We start from the raw sequence: 26690 nt of genomic DNA on the forward strand, positions 1-26690 counted from the left end.
GTAATACATTTCACCTCTTCAAATATAAAAATTTTTAACTATTGTATCTAAGTTTAAATTAAATAAACATTCCCTCGAAATCTGAGAGACGTGAGATTTGTAGATGCTTAAATTACACTACGAAATCTCTTAAATTCCCTCGAATTCCTCAATTTTTTCAAATTCTTTAAAATCAACTTCTAAGTAAGTAAATGTTATAAATTGCTTTAAAATCCTAATTGAATACCTAGATTTCCAAGGATTTTAATTAATTATCTTAAAATTCTTATTGAATACAATTTTAAATTTAAGAGAATCGCTTAAATCTATATTGAATACTTCTAAATTTATTAAAAAAAATTAAAATACTTCAAAATCCCATTTGAATACACGATCAGAAATTTTAAGTCAATAATCGCCGAAGCATCCAAGAGAGCCGTTTGAAATAAAAGAAAGGCCTTTGACCGGACGGTGTAGATCTAAAGATGGACCCACCAAGAGTCGGCGCGTGAAAACATTATATCGCCTTAACAAGTCCGTTCCCATAATCATCGTTCTCTGTTGGATCCCCACCACGTCCGCCCATCATCATCACCACATTTACAGTAGATATTTTACTCTCCCTCGCTCACTTTCACTGCCTTTGCCTTTTGGGTTTGCAAAAAGCAAAGCCCTTTGATGAATCAATCATACGCTTACTAGTATTCCCAAGTACGTTGATTTCGTTTTTCTTTCCCCTTCCTTTTTGGCTTTTTCTCTAATAATATCGTGATGATTTCCCTTTACGCGCCATTCAATTACCATTTTTTTAGCTAGTACTGTGAATTGCGATGCAGTTTTTCGTGTATAAAATGTTGGGTTTAGTGTCAATTTCCATTTTTTTACTGCCTCGATCTTGTTTTTACTTATTTTTTATGGTTTTATGTGCTTACAAATCGTAATTAATGTTCTCATTGTCAGATGTTGAAGTTTGACTACTGGTGAGGCTTGTGCTTGTTTTCCTAGTTTCTTAACTAAAGAAAGACGACTTTCAACACTTTCCTTCCTGGGAAGGTTGGAAATTGGAAAATTGATCAAGTCTTTCGCCTTCAAAACACTTCCAGAAGAACCCAAAAATCTCAGTCCAAGAACACAAAGTCTGCCAGCGGAAAGGAAAAGAATTTCGAAGTGTTTTTCCTGGAAAAGGAAATTATGGGTTTTGTTGGACAAGAAAAAGATTGAAATCTCAGGGAGATATTGACCAAAAAAATAAAGGGAAATCTCAGAGAGGCGGACATTGATCGGTGCATATATAGATATATCCATCAACCAAGAAAGATGGGTTCTTTCAAAGGTCATATTCTGCCAGGGACTTTGTTTTTGGTTGTTGGGTTGTGGCACGTATGGTGCTCGCTGGTGAGATATGTGTCAAACCCCAAGTCCTTTCGGGTACATGTATGGAACCCAATTCCCGGTGTTGATGGGAGGCTTAAGTATTTTGAGCTTTATCTTATAGCAGTTGGTGCTTTCATTGATATGTGTATCGAGCTTTTGTATTCGACCCATCTCAAGTTCTTTGTAGATGGAGTCTTGAACCCTCATCACATGAATGATTTCGAGCACTCGGGGATGCTTCTTATGTTCTTTATCTTTGGGGTTGTCACCCTGATCTCACAGGAGACAAGGTATGGTCATGCTCAATCGATTATATTGATTGCCATTTTCTTCGTTTTTATATCATGTTGTGTAACAATCTTGTTGATTCGTCGGAAAAAGGTAGGATAGAAAAAGCAATAGAGCCACTGATTCTTAGATTTTAAATATATGAGATTGATGGAGTAGCTGCTTGGATCAATTAAGAGTGTTGCATTTTTTTCACCTGCTCAAGTGGATGTTTCTATAGCACCGGAAACAAATTAACAAAATGAGTGCACATCTAAAAGTTTATTCATTTTTTTCAGCTTGGACGAGGAGGCATTTGTAGCCATGCTTCCTCGGTTTCTTTACAATTTAAAGATTTTAATTTTGATGCTAGCAATCAAAATCGTTCAGATAATAGTACTTGCATAATTAGATGACTGCGGCAGCTGCTTATATGATGACCATCTGTGCTTGTGTACATTAGATGGGGATGGTAATTTGCAATTAGATACTCCATGGGAAGTGAATAAGGGATTTCATAATTATTTGTTGTGATATATTGCAACACTTTTATCCACTATTTATGATAGCTAAATAAGAATAGAAGAAAAAAACACTATCTTAATATGATTGCTTAATTCGTATATAATTGTGTAAGCATCAGTTTTAACTCATGAAACTTAGATATATGTCAACAGACAGCAAAAGTTTTGCAATCGTTCCCCAGGAATTCAGAGTGATGTGAAAATGTTTCCAATAAAGAGGCAGATGTCTGATGATAGTACTTGTGTTTTTTGGAATTTCAGTTGACAAGAGAGAGATGCTCCCTCTTTGATCTAGGTTCCAGTCTCCCGTCCCCTCTCTCTGACCTACTGGTCTTCCATCAATGTTGATGCCATCATCAGCCATGGCCTCTTCAGGACCCACCTTTGGAGCAACACAGCTTCTCCCCATCACCACTTAGCTTCATCTAAAACGTTGAACCCCGGTAGATATCCTTCCTTTATCCTGATCCCTTCCCAGAAAAAGCTGCCACAGCTCTTGACCTACAGCTAACAAGACTAATTATTCCACTAGGCTTGTTAACATAGGGTTATCCTTAACTCTCATATATATATTCCAGTATTCTATTCGCTCATGTTAATCGGGGAGAGCTGAAGAAGCTCCAGTACCCAAGTCCATGATGGTTTCTAGCGGCCTGCTTGTGCCTGCAGACTGACTCCTTTTCGGTGGGATCATTGTAGAATTACTTTTGAAACTATTTTTATAGTTACCGGTGCTTCAAATATCATGGTGCTACCCATCAGACATTAACCTCTATTTACGCAACTGTTTGTTAATTGTTAATTTTAACCGTCCAACACATCATCTATGCAATATCCTTGGTTTTCTGTTATGCGATGACTTTGTACTATGGCTAATTGTTTTTCTTTCTCCTTTAATGTCATGCAATTAGATTTCTTCCGATGCCTGAAGGAGCTCTTGCTCTGATTGCTGCTACAGCATTCTGTGCAGAGTATCTCCTTTTCTACTTTCACTCAACAACTCATAAAGGCCTCGAGGGGTATTACCACATCCTCCTTGTCCTCCTGATCGGGCTCTGCATATTATCAACTGTGGCTGGAGCCCTCTTACCAACCAGCTTTCCAATTGATTTATGTAGCGGTATTGCCATAACTCTCCAAGGCCTCTGGTTTTATCAGACTGCATTCACTCTCTACGGCCCCATGATGCCAGATGGTTGTCAGCTCAAGGATGATATGATCTCATGTCATTCTGTCGACAGTGAGGTCCGAGGTGAGTTGCTTGCAAACTTCCAGTTCTTTACCATGGTTCTTAGCTTGCTTGTTGCAGTTGTGGGAGGATATGGTTTTGTTACCTCAAGATTTGGGCATTCTGATCAACGGAGCTTGCGTGCAGTATAAGATGTATTGGTTGATGATCGACATAGGGGTACGCTAGCTTATCCTTGTCCGCGTTTATTGCAATACAAGCTGTTCTTCTGACAACCTGATTTCTGTGATTTTACAGGTTTGAAATGCAGATCTAAAAAAATATAATGTTTACCGGAGGAAAGATCGAAACATAGATTTTAGATATAGAAGCAAATGGAGTTACGAGTCGTGGAGTTAGTGGCATTCATAATTTCAAAGATACAAGGGGAGCTTTTTTTGTCAATAATGAAGAGGCTTTTGTTCAAGGTCATGTTCTTCCCTATTTTCCCTATTACATCACACAAAACTGAGCGCAATGACGTTCTAGGATTCATATAACCGACCTCATTTAGTGGGAAAATACTTTGTTGTTGTTGGTGGTGTCGAATTTTGTAAACTTATTGTGATCTATATAATATTTGATGTATTTATTCATTAAAATGACGTCGAGTTAGGATTTAGCATGGGTTACAACATAGCTATCTCGATGTTGACGAGAAATTTACAAGCAACCAAAACGCGAAGGTGTGGTAGCCCAACGCTATCACGAAACGCCATTTGTTTCGAGTTGTGTGGAACAAATAGCAAGGCAAGAGATAAAGAATGCAAACCAAAACAGCAAGAACATCAAGATTTCTATATTTGTCGTCGATTATGTCTGTTTTGTGCCATCGATCCATTTAGGGCTTAATCGCACTTAGTGGCGGTTTAAACAAAAGGACGATAGGATTATCGTCGTAGAAATGCACACAATACTAAAGTTCCAGAGATACTCAAGGTGATTTAGCCTTCAACTGCTTGATAATGGTAATTAATATTCAAACAAAAACTAATTAAAACTGCATATCGCTTCCACACAATTCACAATTTATTGCCAAATCTGTTCGAAACTAAATTTAACGAGCCGCTAGTTTTGACGTAAAACCAAGAAATACAAATACAACACTCACTTTTATGCTTCTATAATGTAAAACCAGCTAGGCAAACCTTCAGCTGATCGACTTCAGCTTTTCCGCTTCAGCCGCTTATACAAAAGAGCAACTGCTGCCCGTTTGCTTTCCACAATATCATAGATCGAAATAAATTAGGAGAGAATTAAACATTTCAAGTCTAAGGCACACAGCATATGCACAAAAAAGTCTTTATAACACGCAACGTAGGAGACTGTAAAGATCACTAGAGTTTATTTCATTCAAATATGCTTCCCTAATGGGATCTGCCAACCGGGTTCAATAAGGAACAACGATGGATTCTATAAGCTCTTGAAGTGGAGCTAGCTCCTTCTTGTCAATTAGCACGAATTCCTGCAAAAAGCACGGAATCAGCCTACAAGTTTACCAAGTAGGAACTTTGTCCATGAAGTATGATAAAACCATGACTATTATGCATTAGTAATATCACTCCTCGAATCTAACTTCTATCGGATAACAATAAGGCCATGACAGGTGTTCAAACAACTAGCAACCTATACCACTTTATGAATTGAATGTCTGTCTCCCAACTGATGTATTTTGTGCCAAAAAAGGGGACGGAATCTGGAACTCACTTGTTCTTACAATGAGCATATGCACTGGGGTCTGAGGTAGTAGTTGGTTGAGGTTGCATGGGTTAGTTTGGGTTTTTCCTCGGTTACAATTCAACATTGTTTGCAAAAAGTAATAGATTCCTTACAGGCTCCATCCTCTCTACCCTGTAGAGATTTATTTTCTATAATTTTATTAGATCGGGAAGCTGCTGTAGTTGAGAGTTTTGACTACAATGTCAGAGGTGTGTTTTGGTTTTGTTTCTATGAGTTGTAGCAAAACGTTGGTTGGCCTCTTGTTCCCCGAGTCTTTGTACTCTATTTTATGACTATTATTATAAATTCAAGTTACCAACAGCTAGACCACAATCTAGAAGGCGAATTAAGAATATAATCAATTTCAGAATGTTATCGACGTTATCAAAAAGATACAATGATTAAACAGATAAACATACAACTAGATATATTTCAAAAAGAAGAGAAAAGAAAACAGTTATTGCAATAGTAAGAGTACTTACACAGGTAAATAGTATGAAATGCTTGAAGCAAGTATTTAAATGGGCCTCCTCCTTAAGGCTCACAATTTTCTGGAAATGAGAGTGATATATGTGGGCATATACACGGAACAGTCTTTTGAATATCGTCTTCACAACCTCCCTGAAATTGGGGGGAAATGGTGCACCTGAAAGACAAAGAAAGTGAACAGAGAATGAATTATATTAGTCAAATGAAAAACACAACATTGGGAAAAAACGATATTGTCATAAATAGCATTACCAAGCTTTTGGGGAAATATGGATTCATCATCAAGTTGAGATTCAATCCAGTCCATTAGATATTCAACATATTTTGGAGCTGAAACCTCAATCGGTTTCTTAATCTGTACACCATCTGCCCACCTATACTCATACCTGTAGAGTGTTAACAAACAGAAGCTGGATTAGAATAAAAATTATAGAAGGCATAATTTGATCAGTCGTTAAAGTTGTCCAAGCCATCGAGTAAAAAGAGAAATTGGGAGTACATAACTTTTCAAAGGTTTTACACGAAAAAGATGTAGAAATTTGCTGGCAATATTTCAATACTGAATTTATGCAACAGAAACTGAAAAGTAACTCTAGAGCTAGCAGGCAAAGGTTGGTTAGCAGACAAACCACATTCTGAATGACCAGAATGATGTAGGAGATTATGCAAGTACTGGGTTGTGGGTGCTGAGAGAAAGGTATACAACCCAAAAGAGAAAGGGGAAGTTGAGGCATGCAAAGGTCCACATACTGTCTGAAAGAGGAGGTTGGTTTCCCACAAAGCAGAGAGATTGGGACAGGGTGGTTCAAGGGGTAGAGATAGGGAGGAGCTTCATTCATTTTCTCTTATCTAAAGAATATTGATATTGAATACTTGATCCTTTTCATAGTAGTGTTGATGACCTGTGTTAAACACGTCAGTATTAAAGAGTCAAATTAATAGTTTATTTTAATATCTATCAACATGTGAACACCTAATTGCAAATGGAATCAATTGCTATTAATTTCAGAATTAATATAAAATTATAAATCTAGCTTTCTGAAACATCTTGTACTTAGTGTGTTTCCACGTTCCCCAGGAGACTTTTGGTAGAAAGACAAGAAGCCAGTAACACAATGGTAAAAAGCCCAGATTTAAGAAAAGAAAGAGCAAAACGGTTTAATAAAAGAAAGATATAATCCCATACTTGGGGCCTGCAGTCATTGTAGGACAATTCTCTGGAGTACAGAACTCTGTGAGGGTACCGTATAACAGGTTGACCTGATTGAAGAAATCCACAGCTGAAATTTTAACACCGACGACAAGATTTTAGAAATAGAGTACACGAGGGATTGAATTAAACAATAAATTGCTGGAAAGGAGGTACTTGAATGTTGTAACGAAGATTATTTTTCCTAAAAGACCAGAGAAAATGAAATTCACATAATTGGTGCTGTTTTTTATTATTTTGTGATTTTTATTCTTTCAGTCGGATGTGGGGACATGAGGGAGGAGATCAGATGTGAAGGAAGGGGCAAGAATATGTAGAATGGTCTTTGTACTTAGTTTTAGTTTTATCTATTCCAACTTTTTTGTTCCTCGCCTCTCATTTTTCTTCAGTACCTTATTTCTCTCCTCTTTCTCTTCTTTAATTGGAAGAAACATAAAAGCAAGCCCTATAGTTTTCTGGTTTTTGTCTGGAACACAGTAATATTAAGAAGTAAAGTCACTCCCTTTCAACTGCTTTTTAAAGTCTTATCTATTTTCTCATAATACTTTCTAAGAGAAACACATGAAAATATAAATATAATTTCCAATAATATCTCAAGTTGCATCCAATAAAAAAAAATTCGGAGGAAAGAGTCCCATTTTCATGTAAATCCTTTTACATAGAAACTTTTACTGTCTAAATCATCACACAACAAGCTAAACAGAGCTTTATGCAACAACCATGTGTTCTTTTGATAAGAAACAAAACTTTTAACCACGTATCAACCATATAATGGACAAAACAAACTAAAAATTGACAGGCACTAGTTTGTGATGTGTGAGAGTGTGTGTGTGTGTGAGAGAGAGAGAGAGAGAGAGAGAACTGTTAACAGCAAGCCATTCATTTAAATCTTCTCCAGTTGGAAGTTTTACTGCCTCTCTTAGGTTGCCGCTACCAAGTGTAGCATCAATATGCTTTCTAAGCTGAGCACCCTGCATCAAGAGAAAAATTCAATGAACGAATTCAGTTACACCGTATGATTGTAGTATAAGATCCGAACAGCTCTTTCATTGTTTTTCTCTCTGGATTTTTAGTCCCAGTTACTTTCACTTTGCATCTTTAAATTACAACTTCGTGAATGCTCATTTTCCGATTCAATTCAGGTTCTAAACACTGTTAACATGCTCCTTTTCTCATTCCAAATTGTCCTTAATATCATTTAAGAGATTTAAATCTCACAGGTACAGGTTTAAACCATACAAATTTCAAGTTTTAAATCCCACATCATGAGAATTAAACACTAGGAGAACATATATGTAGTAGTAAATGCAAGGACAGAAAAATTTCCGAGTACAATTCAATTTGTAGTAAGGAGAATCAGATGAGAAAAGAAGAAAGTTACATAGGAAATTATGCCCATATAATATGGGTATAAATGGCCACAAAAACTCAATAAAAGTTTTCTATTTTGGAAGAACGATGTACCAATATAGAATTATAGATACATACATAAACTCGGAGAAAAAGTTGAGCAAAGGGGAACAACCTTACTCCCTGAAGGTGCGCTTTTTTTCGGGCGGAATGTCCTCTGGTTTCTGCATCATTAGCAAACTTCAGTTTTACAAAATTGATAGTAACTAAAATCATAATGTACTAAGCAGCTTAGAAGAAAATAAAAATGCATTTTGTACATGCACATACTAACACAGGAAAATAAGCAGAGGGGTAGAGGGAGTGCTTAGAAACTAGAAAGTTGGTGACATTAAATTATGGGTTTCTGGTTCACACAGCCCGTGATAATATATCTACTCTTTGAAATTTTTAATACATATGCATGTCTTGATTTTTCCATTCATTTATCTACGAAGTAATAACTACCGAGAGATTAACTAAACAAGAACATGACCATTTTCATAAACCCTAAGGGGGCGTTTGTTTGGCCTCGTTAGCTGGGACTGGACTGGACTGGACTACTTACTAACGTAGTCCCATGTTTGGTTTGCATTGGGACTAAGTTAAATGGGACCAAAGGGGACTCGCATGGATTAGAGGCCTCGCTAGGAGTTCTTAGCGAGACCTTCCACAAACCACAGGACTCACTAAGACCATCTTCGCTTAGCCCCTTTCGCTTCGCCCCTGCTTCTTCTTCTCCGCTCTCGCATCCATTTTCATCTTCTTCCTCATCTCTGCTTTGCCCCTCTACGAGTTATGGGCTACATTCTTTTGGATCTCAAAGGAATTTGCTTCGATTTGCAGATCATGGGGAGGAAATGGGCATTGTGGCAGCGATTTGCTTCAAGCGTCGTCATGACCGCCATGGATGCCAAGCCCTTGCAAGCTTCAGTTCCCAACGCTTCAGCCCACAACGCATCAAGGCCTCCAATACCCACTTCCGATTTGGTCTCCCCCACCATTTCTAACATGCCGATAATTTTTTCCCAATCAAATCCTTGAAGAAAACTGCTCCATCCTCTCCAAGTTTCTTATTCTTCTGCAAACTCTCCCATCAGGTAAAGAGGATTGCTTTTTTTTTTTTTCCTCAATTTTTTAATTTTTTTTTTTTTTTTTTCACATGGGTTTGCTTGGTGCTATGTTGTTGCTGATTAGCGAGACCCCTCGACTACCACCGGATTGCTAAGACCCTTCTTTTCTCTCGCGTCGTCCCACTCGACTCCTAGCTCTGCTCGACTCCTCATCCTGCTTGACAAGCTCGTTGGACCATCCCAGGACCACCGCCGCGTCCACGTACACTGCTTCCTCTGCCACTTTCTCTTCTTAGTTTTCTTCAGTTTTGTTTTGAAGATTCGTGAAATTATTACTAGGTTTTGATAGATTTTTGTTTTTGATCGATTTGTGGGTTTGATTGATTTCTCATATTTGATTGGTTTCTGGGTTTTGATTGCTACCCATTTGTTTTCAATTTATCTGCTATTTTTCCTACTTTATGAAATGAAGTACAAAGTTGTTCTATGTAAATTCTGATCTGTTTTGTTATTAACTCATTAATTTCTGCAGGTATATGATCTTACCTAGTTAATTAGTACCTTTTACATTAAGGCTTATGGTAGTCTTACAAGAATCCAACGAATTGAGTGGAACTGTCGGTGAGGGTGAGGGAGAAACCAATGTTCAAGAAATCTTAAACAAGGCTCGTTCATCTTCTAAATTGCAAATTTGGTTTTCTTTGCCTATCAATTTGAGTCGTTGAAAGTTTGATAATTCTACAAGTTGTAGAAGCACCTGCAATTCGTGAAGAAGAAGAGGGCTACGCCCTTTTATTTTTCAATATATTCATTTTGATATTTTTAATAGAAAATAAATTAAAATATAACAATAATAATGAAATTTATTGTTAGTCTAGTTTTTTAGTCCAACACTGTACCAAACGATTCACTAAGCTAGTCCAGCTTAGTCTAGTCTAAGCTAATCCAGCTTAGTCCCTGAAGCTAGTCCAGTCGAGACAGTCCGGTGCAACAAACGCACCCTAAATTCTTTGATCTAGCCTCTTCTCACAGCAATGTACTCTTTTGTCATTTACGTTTACAAACTGCCTTCTACTATTCTTTTATGACAAACACAATATTTAGTAAGAGGAAACGAAAGGAATACAGGAAGCATGAACAAGTAATCTACACAGCACATAAAACAACATAAGAAACGAAAAAACCATAAGAAATGGAAAAACCAACGAAAAAACCTAAACCAACTGACAGAAGAAAATCTCAGGTTGGAGTCAGTTCAAAACTCCCCCTCCAATCAAGAAAATCACACTCATGAAATGTTTTGGCAGAGAAGCCCAGACAGAAGCAAATAGCCTAACTCTATCACAAATTGCACCCACTTCCTCTTCATTGTCAAATCCCAATAAACTAATCAGCTTTATTAATTTTTATTTAAGAAACAATTTTTTAAATTCTAAAAACCAGTACAATCAAATATTACAGGAAACTGCCACCTACAAAAACAACAGTATACAGCAGAAAAAGGAATGTCCATAGACTGAACCCACCAGGAAAACCCAAACAGAACATTGTCCTGCAAACTTCCATACCTTCCTCTCCAAAAATGTCCAAAATCCTACTTTCCTCTACAAGAAATACCACCAAAAATCAGACAAAAAATCACACCTCCATAAGATAAGACTTCAACCATTTTACATCCCCGCAAAAACCTTAACCTTTCCAGTGGATGAGAACCCTCTCCAAGGGAAACCCACACAGCCATCACACAAGCAGCTCCCCATTTTTCTTCACCGAATCACTCACCCCCTAAACCACCCTCTGCTTTCCTTCTAGATATTACACCCAAACAAATCAATCCTTTCTCCCTTCCTCAATACCGTCCGCCAAGAAATTGCCATAAACTCTGCTAACTATTTTGCTACTTTACTAGATTTTTACAGAGAGACAGATAATAAACTGGCAAAGTGCACAACGAGATTGATGTAGAGGGGCGGGTCTCTCAGTCCCACTCCTGATCAAATAACATCTCAAAAGAATGAACAAAGAAGGGGATCTGGATTTATCTGCAGATGATGATGATGTCCACTCCTGGCTCGAAGGGCCATAGACCCTTGACAAAAATGCTTTCCCCCGCCCTCCCAACAGCCAATTTCCTTGCAGCACCACATTTTTCAGCCTCCCCTAAAACCATCCTTTTCTTTCATTCTATATATTATTACATCCCATCTAATCAAGTGCTCTCACTTTCTCAATAGCTTCCCACAGTAAATTCCTCACTAACTTTTCTAACCATTTTCATACTTTAATTGGAACTGTAAAATGAAAAAACAATAGATTGAAAACTACTCAATGAATTGAAACCCTTCTTCCTTTCGACAAAAAAGAGCTTTGTCCACCTGCCACAAAGCTTCTTTGCATGCGACATATCAATCCCATTTCAATACCAAGGAACGACAACATATTGAGTACAAAGTTTACCATCCATCATGGTCCAAACACCAAATCATCATTATGAAAAACTATGCAAAGAAACAACAGAACTTCCAAATAATGCAAAGACCACGCACAAGTACAACCCATGTGATGCATCAACTATAATGCTGTTACTATCTTATCTATCTATCTATCTATCCATCAAGTTATCCACCATCAACCCTCTTGCCATTATTATTTTCCTGAGCTACAACGCCCAGAAATAAGCGGGCTCTATCACCAAACTCCATCATCCATCACTATTACTAAAATTTAATAACTAACAGCGGCGAGACGAATAGAAATCATCGACTTTCTTTAATAAGCTATCCACACCTTCCATATATTGCATTTACAGAACCCCAGCAGTATCAGTGATTCAGTATGGTAGAACAACAAAAAAGATAAAACCCATTAATCAACACCAAAAAATCCAAAAGAATACATCAAAAATCACAAATTTCATAGATCAAGTAAAAGGATTTCAAGCATAACACATCAGGAATCAACTGATCAGAAAAGAAAAATAAAGAAATAGAAACATCCATCAAAAGATTCAGAACCAAAAAAACACCAGAAATGAAACAAGCATGGAAGAAAGATCCATCTCTGGGGACATAAAGGAGATATGCAGATCAAAAGTTTGTACTTGCCTGCCCAGACCGAAGAGACTCATGGCTCCAAAGCGAGAGAGGGAAGAGGGGTTTGTGTATTGTCAGCTTCCTTCGTCCTTCATAATATACGATCGGGTTGGAAAAAGAGCAGGCCGGCCCTTACCCCTTTTTGTGAACCCCAAGACAAACTAAGGAAAAGACGTTAATTTCACAATTGCCCACATAACTTTGACAATGTTTTACTTTAGTCCTTTAATGCTACTTAGCATTGAGTGCTACAGGTGTTTAAAATGGTTTTCATTTTTGGTGGTGATGGAGGGAAAGGGATTTCTCCTGATCCCTTCCTCCTAATCCACCAAGTTTAGGGATCAGAACTTTTAAAATTTGATATAACGGCTATAAATATGGGTTTACTTTAAAAATTATAATAACCTTAGTCGTTGAATCAAATTTCAATGCCCGGATCTCCGAACTTGGTAGATTAGGAGGAAGGGATCTGGAGAGTACCCCTTTCCATGATCGAGGTCAATTTCACGAGTAAAAATTGTATATTTTAATGCCTGGGGTTGATTCCAGTTCGTACAAAAGGCCCAAATTGAACAATCAAATAATAACGGTTGGAACCAAATTTATGCATAATCGTTGGTATATGAATAATTGTCGGAATCCCATGAACTTCAAAGAATAGGGGGATTGTTTGGGGCGCATGTGATTGAAACCAGAAATGATTGCCTACCTATTCCCTTGCCAAAGAGGGAGAATCAAATCACGTGTAGTTTTGTGTGTGTTGTAAAAAGATGATCCTTATAAGAATTTTGACTTGCGTATTTATAGAGATTTCGAGAGTCCTTGTAGAGAAAGTAATCACTCTTAATCTATGAGAGAATCTAGAAAGATAATTAGTATAAAAGAAAGCTTGATTGCTACTAATACTATAACAATGTCGAACATGCTGTTTAGATAACGGATCATTAATGTAACGATGTTCAAGCTATCGTATTAACGGTAGACATGTTATGGTATCTTCGTATCTGTTGCAGCACTGGGGTTTTTCACAATTGGATTGGGATAGTTGATGCCAAATTGCGGAGTGACTAGATCTAATCAGAGTCGTAGTAGATCGAATGTCCAGCGAATTTGCCTTTCAAAGTGCGTTGTTGCTCCAACCGGATCTTCGAATTTCTGAAATCGAAATTGTTGTTTCTTGTGCACCATCTGCGGGCTAAGTGAGCGTTGCGACCCCAACTTGTCCTGTCAATTTTGGAGAATCGGAATGTTGTGCCCCATATCAGATCGAATTTGGTTCGCAAGTTGTGCGGAACGAGTTAACATCTTGACGGATATCATAGTAATTTTGTTATAACACAATGTATTAGTAGAATCATGTTGTTCCGCTTAACAGAGCAGATTCAAGAAATGGTACGATTGTGGTTACTCAAGAGTATCTCTCTTGGCACCGAAATTGATATGTTTACACCTAGGAATATTAGGACATTTAGGCAGCGTGATCCATTGCATATGAGTTAAGAGCAATGTTTGTTGAGTACAGTTTTGTGAGATATTCTTAGATAAACTTTTGGATATCATTTCTCTAAACCAATTAACAAAGTTGTTTGTTGGATTGTTCATTATAATCGTCTAAATGTGATTTGCCTAAGATAGAGGAAATGAACAAGATATAGAACTAAAGAATTAAGTCTTTTGAGACATAAGCTGACGCTCGACAAATTTGACGACCCTGTTCCTACACCAAAAGAGAGCTAGGTTTTCTCCTTAAGTCACTTATAAGAAGGGACTATATAAAGGGAGTTATAAGCTTACCCTCATTAAGGGTTATGTAATTTGGAGAAATTGGAGAAGCATCACTCTACATTTTCTCTTTATAAGGCTGGCCACATAGGGTGGTGTTGCTAGCACCACTCTCAACCCTATATCACTCATCTCATCTTCACATCTCTCCTCGGTGAAGAAACTAAAAGACCATCAACTTCGGTGGTTTATGGAGATTCTACTTTGTCATCCAAATCCAAGGATTCAAGGGGCAAGGTAATGAAAGCTGTCTCATGAGTAAATAGCATTTGCTTATGCAAAGAGATATCTATAAAGGTAAAATGAATTCTCAACTCCTTCTTGTAATTTGAGTTAAATTTGGTTCACCACTTACTAAGTTTCGAATTTCATGGTTAAAGATTGGTTTTTTAGTGCATATGAACAAGCTTTCGTCTTTTAACTGTTAAATGCTTTATGTATGTTGCTCAAATAATCTTTGATAAAAAATAAAATAAAAAAATTCACAAAATTGTAATATAAAGGTTAGGTCACGAATTAAGAATTAGGTACTCAGTTGCGCCGTTGGGTGAGGGAATCATCATTCAGCATTGTTACAAAAATATCCAAATAGGTATGTAGGAAGATATTCCATCTCTGACAGAAAAAAAAGGAAGATACTCCATCTTATCAAACAACCCAAAACTAGATTCCGATTTGAGGGGTCATACATTAACGTACTCTCTGTAATTTTCCTTTTTTTTTTCCCTGGTTTGAGGGGTCAGAGTCAGGAGTCAGGAGTGCAACCCAAACCCCCCCAGGGTCTCCAAAAGGAGCCATACCCTTTCCTGGTTTGCGCAAGAGGGAAAAATAGTACGGATAGGAGACAGTCAAGAACTGCAAACCAGCTAGGGCAAATGACTAATCGGTTTTTCTCCTGTCTGTCTTGGGCAGTGAGTAAGTTTCACCCACAGGATATAGATAGATAGATAGACAGACAGATATATATAACTGGTTGTTGTCGATTGTCAGCTAGCTAGCATGCTTGGGTTTTTTGGTTTTAGGGTTGATATATTTGGTGCTTTGGCAATATTGTCACTTGGTTGCTATACTCTTGACTCTTGAGAGTTGCCTTCCATTCTTTCATATTTGAACAATTACGAATAAGTTACGTTAATATTTTATATTAATTTTTTTTATAAAAACAAAAATACAAAAAGTAAAATGTGAGAAGAGAAAAAGGAATAGAATGAGAATAGAAGGGGAGATAATCATACTCTATATTCCTAGCACTAGTAGGGACAAACAAAACCCTAGCCCCTCTCTCTCTGACTTGGTTGTATTCATTATAAATGGAAAGATGGATAACCCGAACATGACTCATTAGTTTTGTAAATATACAAACAGATGAATCAAATGCTGAAAGTAAGAATTAATCAGTTGTTGCGTAGAGTTGACGTGGCAAGCAGGTTAACAAGTTTTTCAGAACTCCCTACCTTTCTTCCTCAAGAAAAAGAAAATAAAAAAGATAACAAAAGTGAAAAAAAGACGTAGAAAAGTATATGAAACATGAGGCATGGTCGATCGTGGACTATGACCACCTTTTAACGTTAGGAATGTTTTGTTTTCAAGTTAACAATGGATACTTGGAAAACCAGATCATAAAGCCATTCAGCGACCACCACTAAAGTAGATCTCTGTCTTAATTACAACTCTTTTCCTATTTCGAATGTTTGATTACACTTATATTTAATAAGGAGAACAAACTAAAAGTCTTCTAAAATTTTAGTTTTAATGGAAAATAACAAATAAATGTGTGAGTGAATAGTATCAGGAAAGGTAAAAATGTCATTTTTTAAAAGTGAACAATACTGAAAGTGTTTCGTTAAAACTTTCTATTTAATATGTATACTGTGTCTTTTGAAATTTTATTTCACATGTAAAACACTACTTATTAACAGGCCCCATGTTAAATAGACGAAAATAACATGAAACAATACTATTTTCATTCATAATTTAGGATAAACTTAAGGGATTTTTTGGGTGTTCCAAATTACCAAGTAGTCCGACTTTGAAACAATCTTCACTGTTCAATTTCTTAAAGTCAACATTTTAATTTGGTAAAGTCGAACTTCAACGTTCATTATCCAAACTACCGAAGAATAATTAAAAAAAAAAAAAAACAAAACAAAATAACAAGCTAACATTGTCCTAGACAAGTTAACTAGCTAAGACACAAACCCGATACTAAGTAACCAAAAGAAAGCACAACCAATCAATCAAAACGGAAAACTCTTAACAATTAACCAAAATAAAACCCCATATAAATATAACCAACTATGATCGTTGAGTTAATCAAATAATAAATTATTATTTTAACGTCATAATATACTTCTTTGAGGGAAATCTGTGTCACTTACATTTGATAAACACCATGTCCTTGAAGTGCCACATTCCACAATCACCTCCCTCTCAATGTAGAGATTTTCCAGTGTGATCAGAACACGGGATGATACACCACGTATCACTATATATACAAATTGTGGGATATGTGTGTTAAAAACTTAATAACTTAAATATTAAAATTTCTGACCACTTATAAAAGCAGATAGTGTACCTTCCGTATTCCGGTCACAATAAAATATTTCTTCTTTCGATGAATACTAAAATATTGGGTTTATCATATGGCATGCACATCACCTAGCATGCATGCAGGAGACACTAGCCAACTCGAAAGAGATAGCACACTGTATATTTTGTCGAACATGAGGGCAAGTTTAGGGGACTCCAAGGAGTCGATATATAGCTTCAATGGGAGATATTCCAAGTCTCAAGGGGTCCTTTGACACCTATTGCATCCGCCAGTGCTTCGCTCTCTAGTCAAACGATCAATCTAGCAGATCGTGCGCGGATCGAAATTGTTGTCTCATACGTTCTACCTCACTCTAACAAGACTCATGAAAGATATATGGGAGTAGGTAACAAATACAATGTTAATGCATCCGCTCTTGACATCAACATATAGGGATAATATTTGCACCTATTCCATTTGGATGCACGTGTATGTTCATCCCTTTCAAATAACGTATTTTTACTTTACAAATATTATAATTAGAATCGTCTAATTTCTTTAACACCATTAGTAGGACAAATCATTTGAATTAAAAAGCATTTAGTCATTTAACAAATATACGGTTTACTTAGTATCAATATTGTCGATTTGATTCATACATTCCCACCCCCCCCCCTCCCTCCCTCCATAAAAAAAAATTGGGAGTATTAGAAATGATGAGTTTTCCAGTATCGTTCCATTCTCCCTCAAAATGAACATAACGTTTACCTTCAACTTTTTTTTATAAGGAAAAAGGCGATACTTCATTTCATTTCCAAAGTTTGACAAACTAAGAACATAAGGGCAATATTTCATTTCATTTCCAAAAAGACGATACTTCAATATTAAGTGTCAAAATGAACATAACGTTTACCTTCAATAAACTTTGAGCGCGATGAATCATCCATTCTAATTCTACTTAAAAGACCAAACGAAACCATAGTTCATATGTCATATATATTAACAAAAGAGATCTCTTATACGTAATACATTTACTAATAGACTATATATAACACTTAATATTACAATTCGTGCACACAAAATGGAGTCCAACATATACTGGCTACCAAACTCTCTAAAAACGGGTACTATATTGTACATGGGGCAGTCGTTATTAGTTTTATCGCATTCACGAAATTGCTTAATTGTCAAAAATTGTTTAGGAGAACTTACATGCCTAGTTTCTCTAATTAACTTCACAGGTGAACACAACATGGAGGGATCTTCTCCTTTTATGTAAGGGTTCAACAAGTTTTCCCCTCTCTAATTTTAGTCATCAATAAATAAATCAAATGAAAACAACATAAAAAATTAAATATGAGCGTGTGAGAAAATTAAAAAAAGTATGTTTATCATTTTTCTTAAAAAACAGAGAGGGATGTGTGGAAGCCAAATTATATGAAAAAAATAAAGGTAAAACGGTCAAAATAATAAAATTATAAACTTCTAAATTATCAGCTTTTCAATATGTTGTCTTTGTTGACAATCTTTAGTTATTATATTGTCGATATTTGATCGATAGGTTCTCAAAATTTAACGTCGATCAGATTAGTACAAGACATCCATAGATATAACTGCAAATCAATGAAATTCCATTTCTCAAACTATATGTGTTACAAAGAACAAACTCAAATGTGAGCCGCGTAATCCCAAAATTCCAAATATAACAAGGAGGAATGGTAAGGGGCAAAAAAGAAGACCCAAAGACAATCGAAGGCAAAAATGGACACATCTGGGTCTCCCATCCCATGTGAATGAACTACCACCCTCATGGGCCATCACTATATATGATAAGGAAGGTAATAAAAAAATTGTAATTTAAAGTGTTAGACATATAAGGCTGTGTAAGATACACATTCCCCCCAACCCTCGCAAAGCGGGGAGCCTTGTTGGTTTGGGGTCGCCCTTTTAGACCATATAAGGTCAATTCAATTTCCAACCATCATTAGTTCCATTGGAGACTCCATTGAAATCTTCTATTTTCCAGCTTTCTTGAGACATCCAGATGCATCTTAAAATCTTTCATGCCTTCCACCAGAAATGTTGGTCATGCAGTGTTAGAATTTAAAGGTATTGTGCTTGTATTCTCTCTCTGTTTTCTTCCCACCATGTCTTCGCATTCATCTCCCCAAACCTTTCGCGGCTGTGCAAATAACAGAAATAAGGTCATGAGCTGCCTCTCCGCCAACAAAATGAGAAATTACAAAATATGAATCATGAAAACAGAATCGAGAACTGTTTGTATGGAATAAGGAAGTAAATGTTGAGCAAGAAAAAACTAGGTTTCTAAGCAAGATAAAGAACTAGATGAATGGAAGTAAATGCAGTGAAAACTTGTAAGTACCATATGAATGACTCAAATTAGAAAGTGAATGAACATGGCAGTGGATCCATTACCTGAATCTGACACGCCTGAGCTCCCGGGTGCCATCCGCTAGCTGCCTAATGGTTATATACACCCCAGGCTCATCTTCCTCAACCCATTCCGACTCCACTTCACTAGCATTGCTAATTGAGACTGAAGCTTCATCTCGAGAGGAGGTTGTTGTCCGCGATGCATCAAAAGATGATGCCTCTCCCTTGGGGCCACCTGCTCCATAAGCACTTGACCCACCAGCATTATAGTAGTGACCACCACTGCCACCACCATGATCCAAACCATCAGAGGGGAAATACCCTCTACTTCCAGTTCCAGACGGTTTATAGTTGTGCCTCGGTGTCCAATCTTTGTTCACTGATGGAGCCATAGGGCTTTCCATAGCAGATCCCATCCTTGAGTAAGAAGAATCTCTCTGCTGCTGAGTACAAGCGGTTAGTATAACATTTTGGTCTACACAAACTTCATAAACCACCACAAACCCTTTTCATTTCTAGTGTCTAGAGCAGAGAACTCTATCACAAAAACATGAAAAAATGATAAAGAAAACATTAATTTTCATTACCTCATCTTCGGATCTTGGGGGAGTGTGAAGAGCTTGCCGGTTGAATCTCTGGACATTGTAGAGCTCCATGATGCGGTCATAATTCTCACCCCACCATCGCTGCGCTTGCCATTTGTTGAACATCTCTCGGCTTCAAATTTCAAATCATATATAATCAATTTATGGCACATAGGTAATCAACATTCAACAACTAGATTTTACGACATTTTCAGAATCACAGCCACATCAAATTAAAGTCCCAAAACATTATAAATGTTCCGTATACGCTCCAAAGAGATATGCTTGTCTGTATAAATGAAGGTCATTGGCATACCTGAAACGAATTCGTTTGAGATCATTTCCCCCATTAGGAAGAGATACAAAAGTAATGTGTACGCCGGGTTCCACCTGTGCCATCCACTCCTTAGGCTCATCCTCATCCTCTAGCACAACATCACAAGACTGTGCTGATATTGATGCACGATCACCGCCACCATATGGTCTAGTAAATCGAGAGTCCGATCTTGCACCCAACTGATGATTAGAGGTGAAGTCCCAAGCAGGTGTAGAACTTGTGCTTGCACCTCCCATATAGGGGTACGGCATTCCTTCAGAAGCAGTATCAAAATCCGGGTATCTCGGCCGTCCTTTCTTATAATTGCTTGACCCTGTGCATGGTTTGCATTGCTTGTACGCACCAGAGAATTTCAGTGCCATATCCTTAATCTACAAAATGTTAATAAATGGGGTTGGTCAAGCGTCCAAGAAAGCTGTACAATGATTAATTGAAACATACATTTATCCCAATTTTTTTTTTCAATAGTTTGGGACTACTGGGTAGTCCAAAATATTAACGGTGAAGATTGACTCTAAAAAATCAAACGGTGAAGATTGTTAAAACAGTCGAGCTACTTGGTAGGTTGGACGCCTGAAGACAAACCCCATTCTATCACTATTTCCATGTCAATAATGTAGAGTAGGTTTTGAATATTTAGCAGAAAAATAGAAAATTTTCCTCCAAAAACATAACATAGAAATGGATGAAAACAGTTTATATGTGATGGTTCCATGTGAAGAAGCAAACATTTTACTTTCTTTACATGTAGTTTATCGAAGTGTAGAAATGTGATGCACAGTTCATAAGCAAAACAACAATTACTGTGGAATAATGGAAAGTACGTATTTATTTGGAACCAAATTTTTGTGATTGGTCTTGCTGAGACATCCATACACAAAGAGATTCTCCCATGTCACTTATTTATTATGTGTCAATCGTTTATTGAACGAATAATGCACTTTTTAAATACACGGCAAGTATTTACAAGCCGGTGACTTCACTAAAACTAAATTTCATTTTCATGAGAGGAACTATGTCGTGTGGATAGGGAAAATGTGGGTTCTGGATGAGGGAGGTAGATTGTCTGCCCTCCTGTTTGGGTGTCCTTCCCATCCCCTCCTATTTGTGCGGTCACGGTTAAACCACGTCAACATTTTATATTCATATTGCTTTTTATCTTATTGTCTCTATAAAAAATCAATATAAAATGTTGACGTGACTTAACCTTGACCACACAAAATAGGAGGGGATGAGAAGGACACTCAAACAGGAGGGCAGACAATCTACCTCCCTCGATGAGGGTATAACATACAGGAGGGCAGACAATCTACCTCCCTCGATGAGGGTATAACATACCGCCGGTGACACAAAAGAATCTTTGGAGCAGGTGGATAACGAACTGTAGCATTCCTTGTGTTAGAAAAGTGAGTCGTGCTAGCAAAAAGCCCCAAAGTGAAGGCAGATGATCAAACAAAATCTTGGATGATTTTATGTACTTTATTTTCTTCTGCTATAACATGACCCGTCTGGGTCGGGCTGTCATCTACTGGATTTGTATTTTCTATGTATTACTTTAGAAATGCAGTGATTAGACAAGAATTCAAAGGTGGGTCACCACCAAAGGACATCAATTAGCAGTCTCTCTTTTTCCAAATTTAAGTAACCATTTGTCTTTTCTCGACACCCCAACCAATCCCAACCCTCCATTTACTTATTGTGGAAACTCATACTAATTGACATTTTAAATGTAATTGCAACTTTTTACTATACATTTCCTACATATTTGTTGATAAAAAAAAAAAAAAAAAAAAAAGAGAGCTTAAATTAATCATTTTCACAACAATTCAGACTAAATAAATGAAAAGTAAAATATTAGGCCATGATTAATATCAAATGGGAAGTCATTTAGATTGAAAAGTCGGTATCAGGATGTTTTAATTGTTAATATATGTTTAAAATATAAAAAAAATCAAGATTTAACGATGTAAACACCTAGATACCGGGTACTATAGAGCACCCAAGAATTTTTGAATCAAGTCAGATAAAAACATTATAAATCAGACCAAAAAAAAATTCTGAAATGAATATAATAGTAACGTGTGTAGACATCGTATGATAAATTAATACGATATTACATATATTATATATTCTAATGACATGATAGTTAAAGTATACGTGTCCCACCATTGCTCACTTAGAGGCCAGTGTCTACCTGGTTCTTTTTTTTTGGACTTGGTCTACCTGGTTCTTTATTCAAACAAAATAAATAACATGTGGTACTTTGTTTTTCATAAAAAAAAAAAACAAATTTTTGGTGCATTCCTCCAAATTGTTCTATAAAAAATTAATAGTTGGATGCATAGATACCCTACCAAAAAAAATATTAATACCCACTATTGCATTTAACAGCGATTGTAAGACTCCTACAAATGAGATTATTGTCATTTCATTATCTGTGAATATCGTTTGTACAAAATAAATATATATTTTGTGAACTATAAAAATAGGATAGTAATTTTTACATGTTTGTGTTTATTTATGCGTTGTGTTTAAGATCGGAAGTTTGTAACTAAACAAGTGGTTAAAATGATTGATTGCATGACATACTCAAAGTTGACATGTGACATACTGAGAGTTGTCTCTCTCTCTCCCCTCTTTTATTTTGTCACAATACAGAATCTAGACTGGGCTCACTGCCAATTTGAGTCCCCGTGCTTATTGATAATTAGGTTATAGCCATGCAGGTGTAGGATGGGAGTAGAGGTATCAAAAGGTAGTCTTATTTCATAAATTCAAAATTAGGTTTTGCAAAAATTCGCTCCACTAACCGATAACATTACATGTTAAATATCTAACGAATAATTAAAGTAATATTTAAACACATAAAGATGACGCCACCGAAACGACGCATTTGATTTTCCCAACAACACAAGTGATTACTCCATCAACACTATCCCAACTACACGAATTATTATTCATCCATTTGAAAGAAAACAGCAAGCCAAACCAATAGTGGAGGATGTTCATATATACGGGGGAAAGATGCCAAAAGTAGACCCCACGATATCAGACCCGCCCGGCCCCCCCCCCCCTATGCACTTATGATTTTATTTAATTTTTATTATTTTAGTGTTTTCAAAGGAAAAAGAAACTGGAAAAAGCAAAGGCTGTGTAGGTGAACTGGTGAAGCAAGCAAACGACACACATCCAGAGACAGAAAGAGATAGATAGAGAGAGAAAGACACAGTCACACAGAAGAGAGAGAGAGAGAGAGAGATTGATTAGGAACCTGCGCCGTCAGGCTTTTGACGGCTTCTTTTGTATTTGGGGTGCCGCTGCCACGCGCTGCTCCTTCTTCTCCTCCATCGTCCGTTTGCTTCGTACATGCTATGCACGTAAACATCCTTCCTGCTCCTCTCTTTTACCTTTTTACCCCTGAACAAACCACGTAATTTCAGTTTAGTACATGAAATTCACAAATTACACTCACATGAAAACAAAACAAAACAAAACAAATTTCTCTCTTTTTTTGACGGATGGATAAAGGGGATGGAATGTCCAAGCTGTATCTTTTGCAACAAAAAAGACAAGGTGTGGCTAATTACAGTAATACCCTAGAGGTAAGGAATTTAAACGGGGGCAATTGGGACAATTTACTGGGAAATAGAACAGTCCGCGTGCGCTGCTGAGTGTTTTTTTTTGTTTTTTGTTTGTGTGGAACATCCTTGGAATTGGATGGACTGCAATCCTCAGAGAGTTTTAAACAAAATAATAGAAGGGGGCAAAAAGTTGACGAGCGCTCTTCTCGTAATAGAATAGATAGATAATAGTTGCGAAAACCAAACGAGTAACTGCCCGCCAAAAGCCCAAAACTTGTTTGGTTGGCGAGAAAATGTGAGAAAATACAAAGGAAAAATAAAAACAAAAAGAAGGAGAAATATGAGAGCAAGTGTGAAATGCAAGGATTCGAGTTGTTTATTCTTTGGTCCTTGAATTCTCCCCAGGAAACAAATGGGACCAAAGAAAGAGAAAGAAGAACAAAAAAAGTGAAAAAGGAAAAGAGCTCGGGATCAGAGAACAAGACCGAGAAAATCCCTTAAATATAATGAGTCAATAATTGAAAAGAAGCCAAAAAAAAAAAAAAAGGAGGGGAAAAATGGAGTAAAAATCGCAATTCAAAACTTCAAAGTGGTCTCAAAACTCAATTTTCCTTCAGTGTTGGGGAACACCGAGTGATACGAAATTGGATGGATAAGATTGATTTTAGAGGCTCTAACGATTGAAAAAATCAAATCTAACCGTTACAACACTCGTAGTAATACGTGCAATGAAGCTTGAAACCGCATTCTTAATATTTTTTGTTTAATAAAAAAATCCAAATAAATTACAAAGAAAGAAAGTAATGACAACATTTGTATTAGGCAACAAACCAAATCAATTTCTTCCATTTATCTCTCTCTTCCAAATTTCTTTCCTTTTATGTAAAATCTCGTCGACAATTTGTAACTTTGTTCCTCCAAAACTCCAAAGGCAACTAGAGAGAGAAAAAGAGGAGAGAGAGGGAGCAGCACTCTGAATTATTTATTTTATTTTATTTTTTGGAGGGGAAGGGACAGGCGTTGGGGTATGAAAGCGGTGGTTGCATGGACAAAGAGACAGAAAATAAATTGAAATAAATAAAAAAACTTGAATGTCATTATTATTCGACAGCGACTTACCGAAGCAAAACCCGGCTCTGCTTTTTGATCTTGTCCCCTCTTCCTTCTTCCAAGTCCCCCTTCAACCTTCAGCTTCACTACCGAACAGAAAAGTAAAAACAACAGTCGAAATCTCACTCCCCTGTCTGAATGGACCGGAAACACAATTAGAAAAATGTGGTGTGGGGAATTCAAAATTCTCAAAAACAAAATAAACTTTGAATACAATTCTAGCAGCGTCCCGGAGTTGCATGGTTCATCAATTACCTTTCCGACGCGGGATCTGGATCGCACCACAGAGGCTAAACGGGCGGACCGGCTGCCGCTGTGGCCGATTGGGTCTTCAATCACAGCCTGAATTCGTTTGGCGGCTCTCAGTCTCAGCCCATCCTCATCCCCATGTCAATGGAATGGGCATTGATCATGCTCCTCATGGTATGACTCGAGCAAGTTGCAGCAGGCAGACTGGTGGCTGGCCTTCAGCTTCAGAGAGAGAGAGAGAGAGAGAGAGAGAGAGAGAGAGAGAGAGAGAGAGATGGAAAGAGAGACCCTGTTTTCTCTCTGTTTGGAGGCGTACGGGAAATGAGAAACGGGAAACGAAGAACGAAAGAGAACAACAAAGGCTCCTGTAATTTTTTGGAGGGTGTCTTTTATAGACATCCCAATGTACCGAATCCACACCCTCTTAACTTTTTGTTCTTGAATTTCCAATTATACCCTCATTTGGTAAATTTAAATCAAATACAAATACTGAGTTGGACTTGGGTTGTACTAGGAAACAAAATTATCTAATTTAAGGAAAAATATTAAGCCCAACTCAATGGTTCACAAACTTTACTAGAATATCTTTAACAGCGTAGCTAAATGAGATATTTTTGCTATTTAAAAAAAAATGTAGAAAAATTAAGCTCCAATTGGCTAGCGAAATGACTAGCTAACTTAACTTTGTGAACAGTAACTAGCTAGATTTAGTTAAGATGAGAAAGAAAGTTAATTTTAGCTAAATATTAGAAATTATAAAATTGCATTGTTTGTGGACCTCAAGAGAAAAAAAAGGACTTGGATTGTTAAGTTTAGGGAAAAATGATACTAAAATAGTTAGTATGGTTGAAAGTGGTGGCTCGCCAAATAGGTTGTGATTGCAAAAGGTGTAACTAGTCTCATCATTGAAATAGACTCTCTATCTACTATTATTTTGCTCAAGCAAAATTTATCTGATAAATTTCGTCCTCTTTATACAATTGTGACCAATTGTATGATGATGATGAATAGTTCGGTCATATGTCATTGAACCGTATTTTCATTACGTGAAAATGTATTGATGATTAGATGGCGAAGTGGAGTTTCAATATTGATTTGGGCAGCCTTGTTTTTCATGATCCTCTGCTTGGATTGCGTCTGCTCTTATGAATGATGTGCTTGGTATTTATAAAACGAGATATGTTTGTTCTGATACTTTCAGTTAGTTAGACTATCTCCAACCCAAGGGTCTAGAGGGCCGAAAATAGCCCGAAAATCATCTCCAACTGAGGGCCAGGCCAAAGGGCTTGTGGGCCCCACTAGAAAAAAGGGCCAAAAGGCCAACCGGGCGGGCCCTGGCTGGGCCATATCCTGACGTCATATTTTATTTTTTTTAATAGTTTTTATTTTTTATTTTTTACATTAAGTAACATGAAACAACATTAAACAATATTAAACAACATGAAGTAATATTAAACAACATAAAAAAATTAACAACATGAAACTTGAACAACATTTTTAAAAACATTTAACAACATGAAAATTATTGACAATCCATAACATAAAATTATTGAGGTAATTTGATTTAAGTAACCATAGTAATTCAATTAAAATAATAAATTACGTTTGGCTCTATATCCCTTTGGCCATTGTGACAAGGTTATGCTTGGTCTGGCCCTCGATTGGAGACGGTAAGAAATATGACTCTGCACTGTTCATTAAAATATTAATTTCTTGGAGGACCAAATGGCTAAACCAAGCCCTTTGACCCTCCTTCGGTTGGATATGGTCTTTGGTTAT

The 26690-nt window shown here is 36.9% G+C and overlaps 3 protein-coding genes across 5 annotated transcripts; 1 reads left to right on the forward strand and 2 right to left on the reverse strand.

Moving 5' to 3' along the window:
- Positions 1-529: 529 nt before the first annotated feature.
- On the forward strand, positions 530-3974 carry LOC103955555 (transmembrane protein 45B). Its single transcript, XM_009367456.3, has 4 exons — positions 530-690; positions 940-1643; positions 3056-3552; positions 3631-3974. Exons 2-3 carry the CDS (start codon positions 1297-1299, stop codon positions 3522-3524), a joined length of 816 nt encoding a protein of 271 aa, XP_009365731.1. The 5' UTR covers positions 530-690; positions 940-1296; the 3' UTR covers positions 3525-3552; positions 3631-3974.
- A 409-nt stretch (positions 3975-4383) lies between these two features.
- LOC103955558 (MOB kinase activator-like 1B) lies at positions 4384-12481 on the reverse strand. The gene is made up of 7 exons (XM_009367459.3): positions 12357-12481; positions 8316-8364; positions 7653-7761; positions 6767-6860; positions 5833-5966; positions 5574-5737; positions 4384-4837 (listed from the first exon to the last, which is right to left on the reverse strand). Exons 1-7 carry the CDS (start codon positions 12377-12379, stop codon positions 4763-4765), a joined length of 648 nt encoding a protein of 215 aa, XP_009365734.1. The 5' UTR covers positions 12380-12481; the 3' UTR covers positions 4384-4762.
- A 5785-nt stretch (positions 12482-18266) lies between these two features.
- LOC103955557 (protein BREVIS RADIX) lies at positions 18267-25258 on the reverse strand. 3 transcript variants are annotated; one of them, XM_048574871.1, is made up of 7 exons: positions 24918-25258; positions 24672-24792; positions 23243-23388; positions 19951-20342; positions 19638-19767; positions 19093-19493; positions 18267-18838 (listed from the first exon to the last, which is right to left on the reverse strand). In XM_048574871.1, exons 3-7 carry the CDS (start codon positions 23354-23356, stop codon positions 18760-18762), a joined length of 1116 nt encoding a protein of 371 aa, XP_048430828.1. In that variant the 5' UTR covers positions 23357-23388; positions 24672-24792; positions 24918-25258; the 3' UTR covers positions 18267-18759. The 3 variants fall into 3 exon arrangements, with proteins under 3 accessions (XP_048430828.1, XP_048430829.1, XP_048430827.1); XM_048574872.1 differs by having other exon boundaries at positions 19093-19490; positions 24672-24796; XM_048574870.1 differs by having other exon boundaries at positions 24672-24796.
- Between the last annotated feature and the right edge of the window lie 1432 nt (positions 25259-26690).

The sequence above is a fragment of a genome, unplaced genomic scaffold (assembly GCF_019419815.1).
Source record: "Pyrus x bretschneideri cultivar Hongxiangsu unplaced genomic scaffold, Pyrus_bretschneideri_v1 Contig76, whole genome shotgun sequence".
Classification (NCBI taxonomy): Eukaryota; Viridiplantae; Streptophyta; class Magnoliopsida; order Rosales; family Rosaceae; genus Pyrus; species Pyrus x bretschneideri.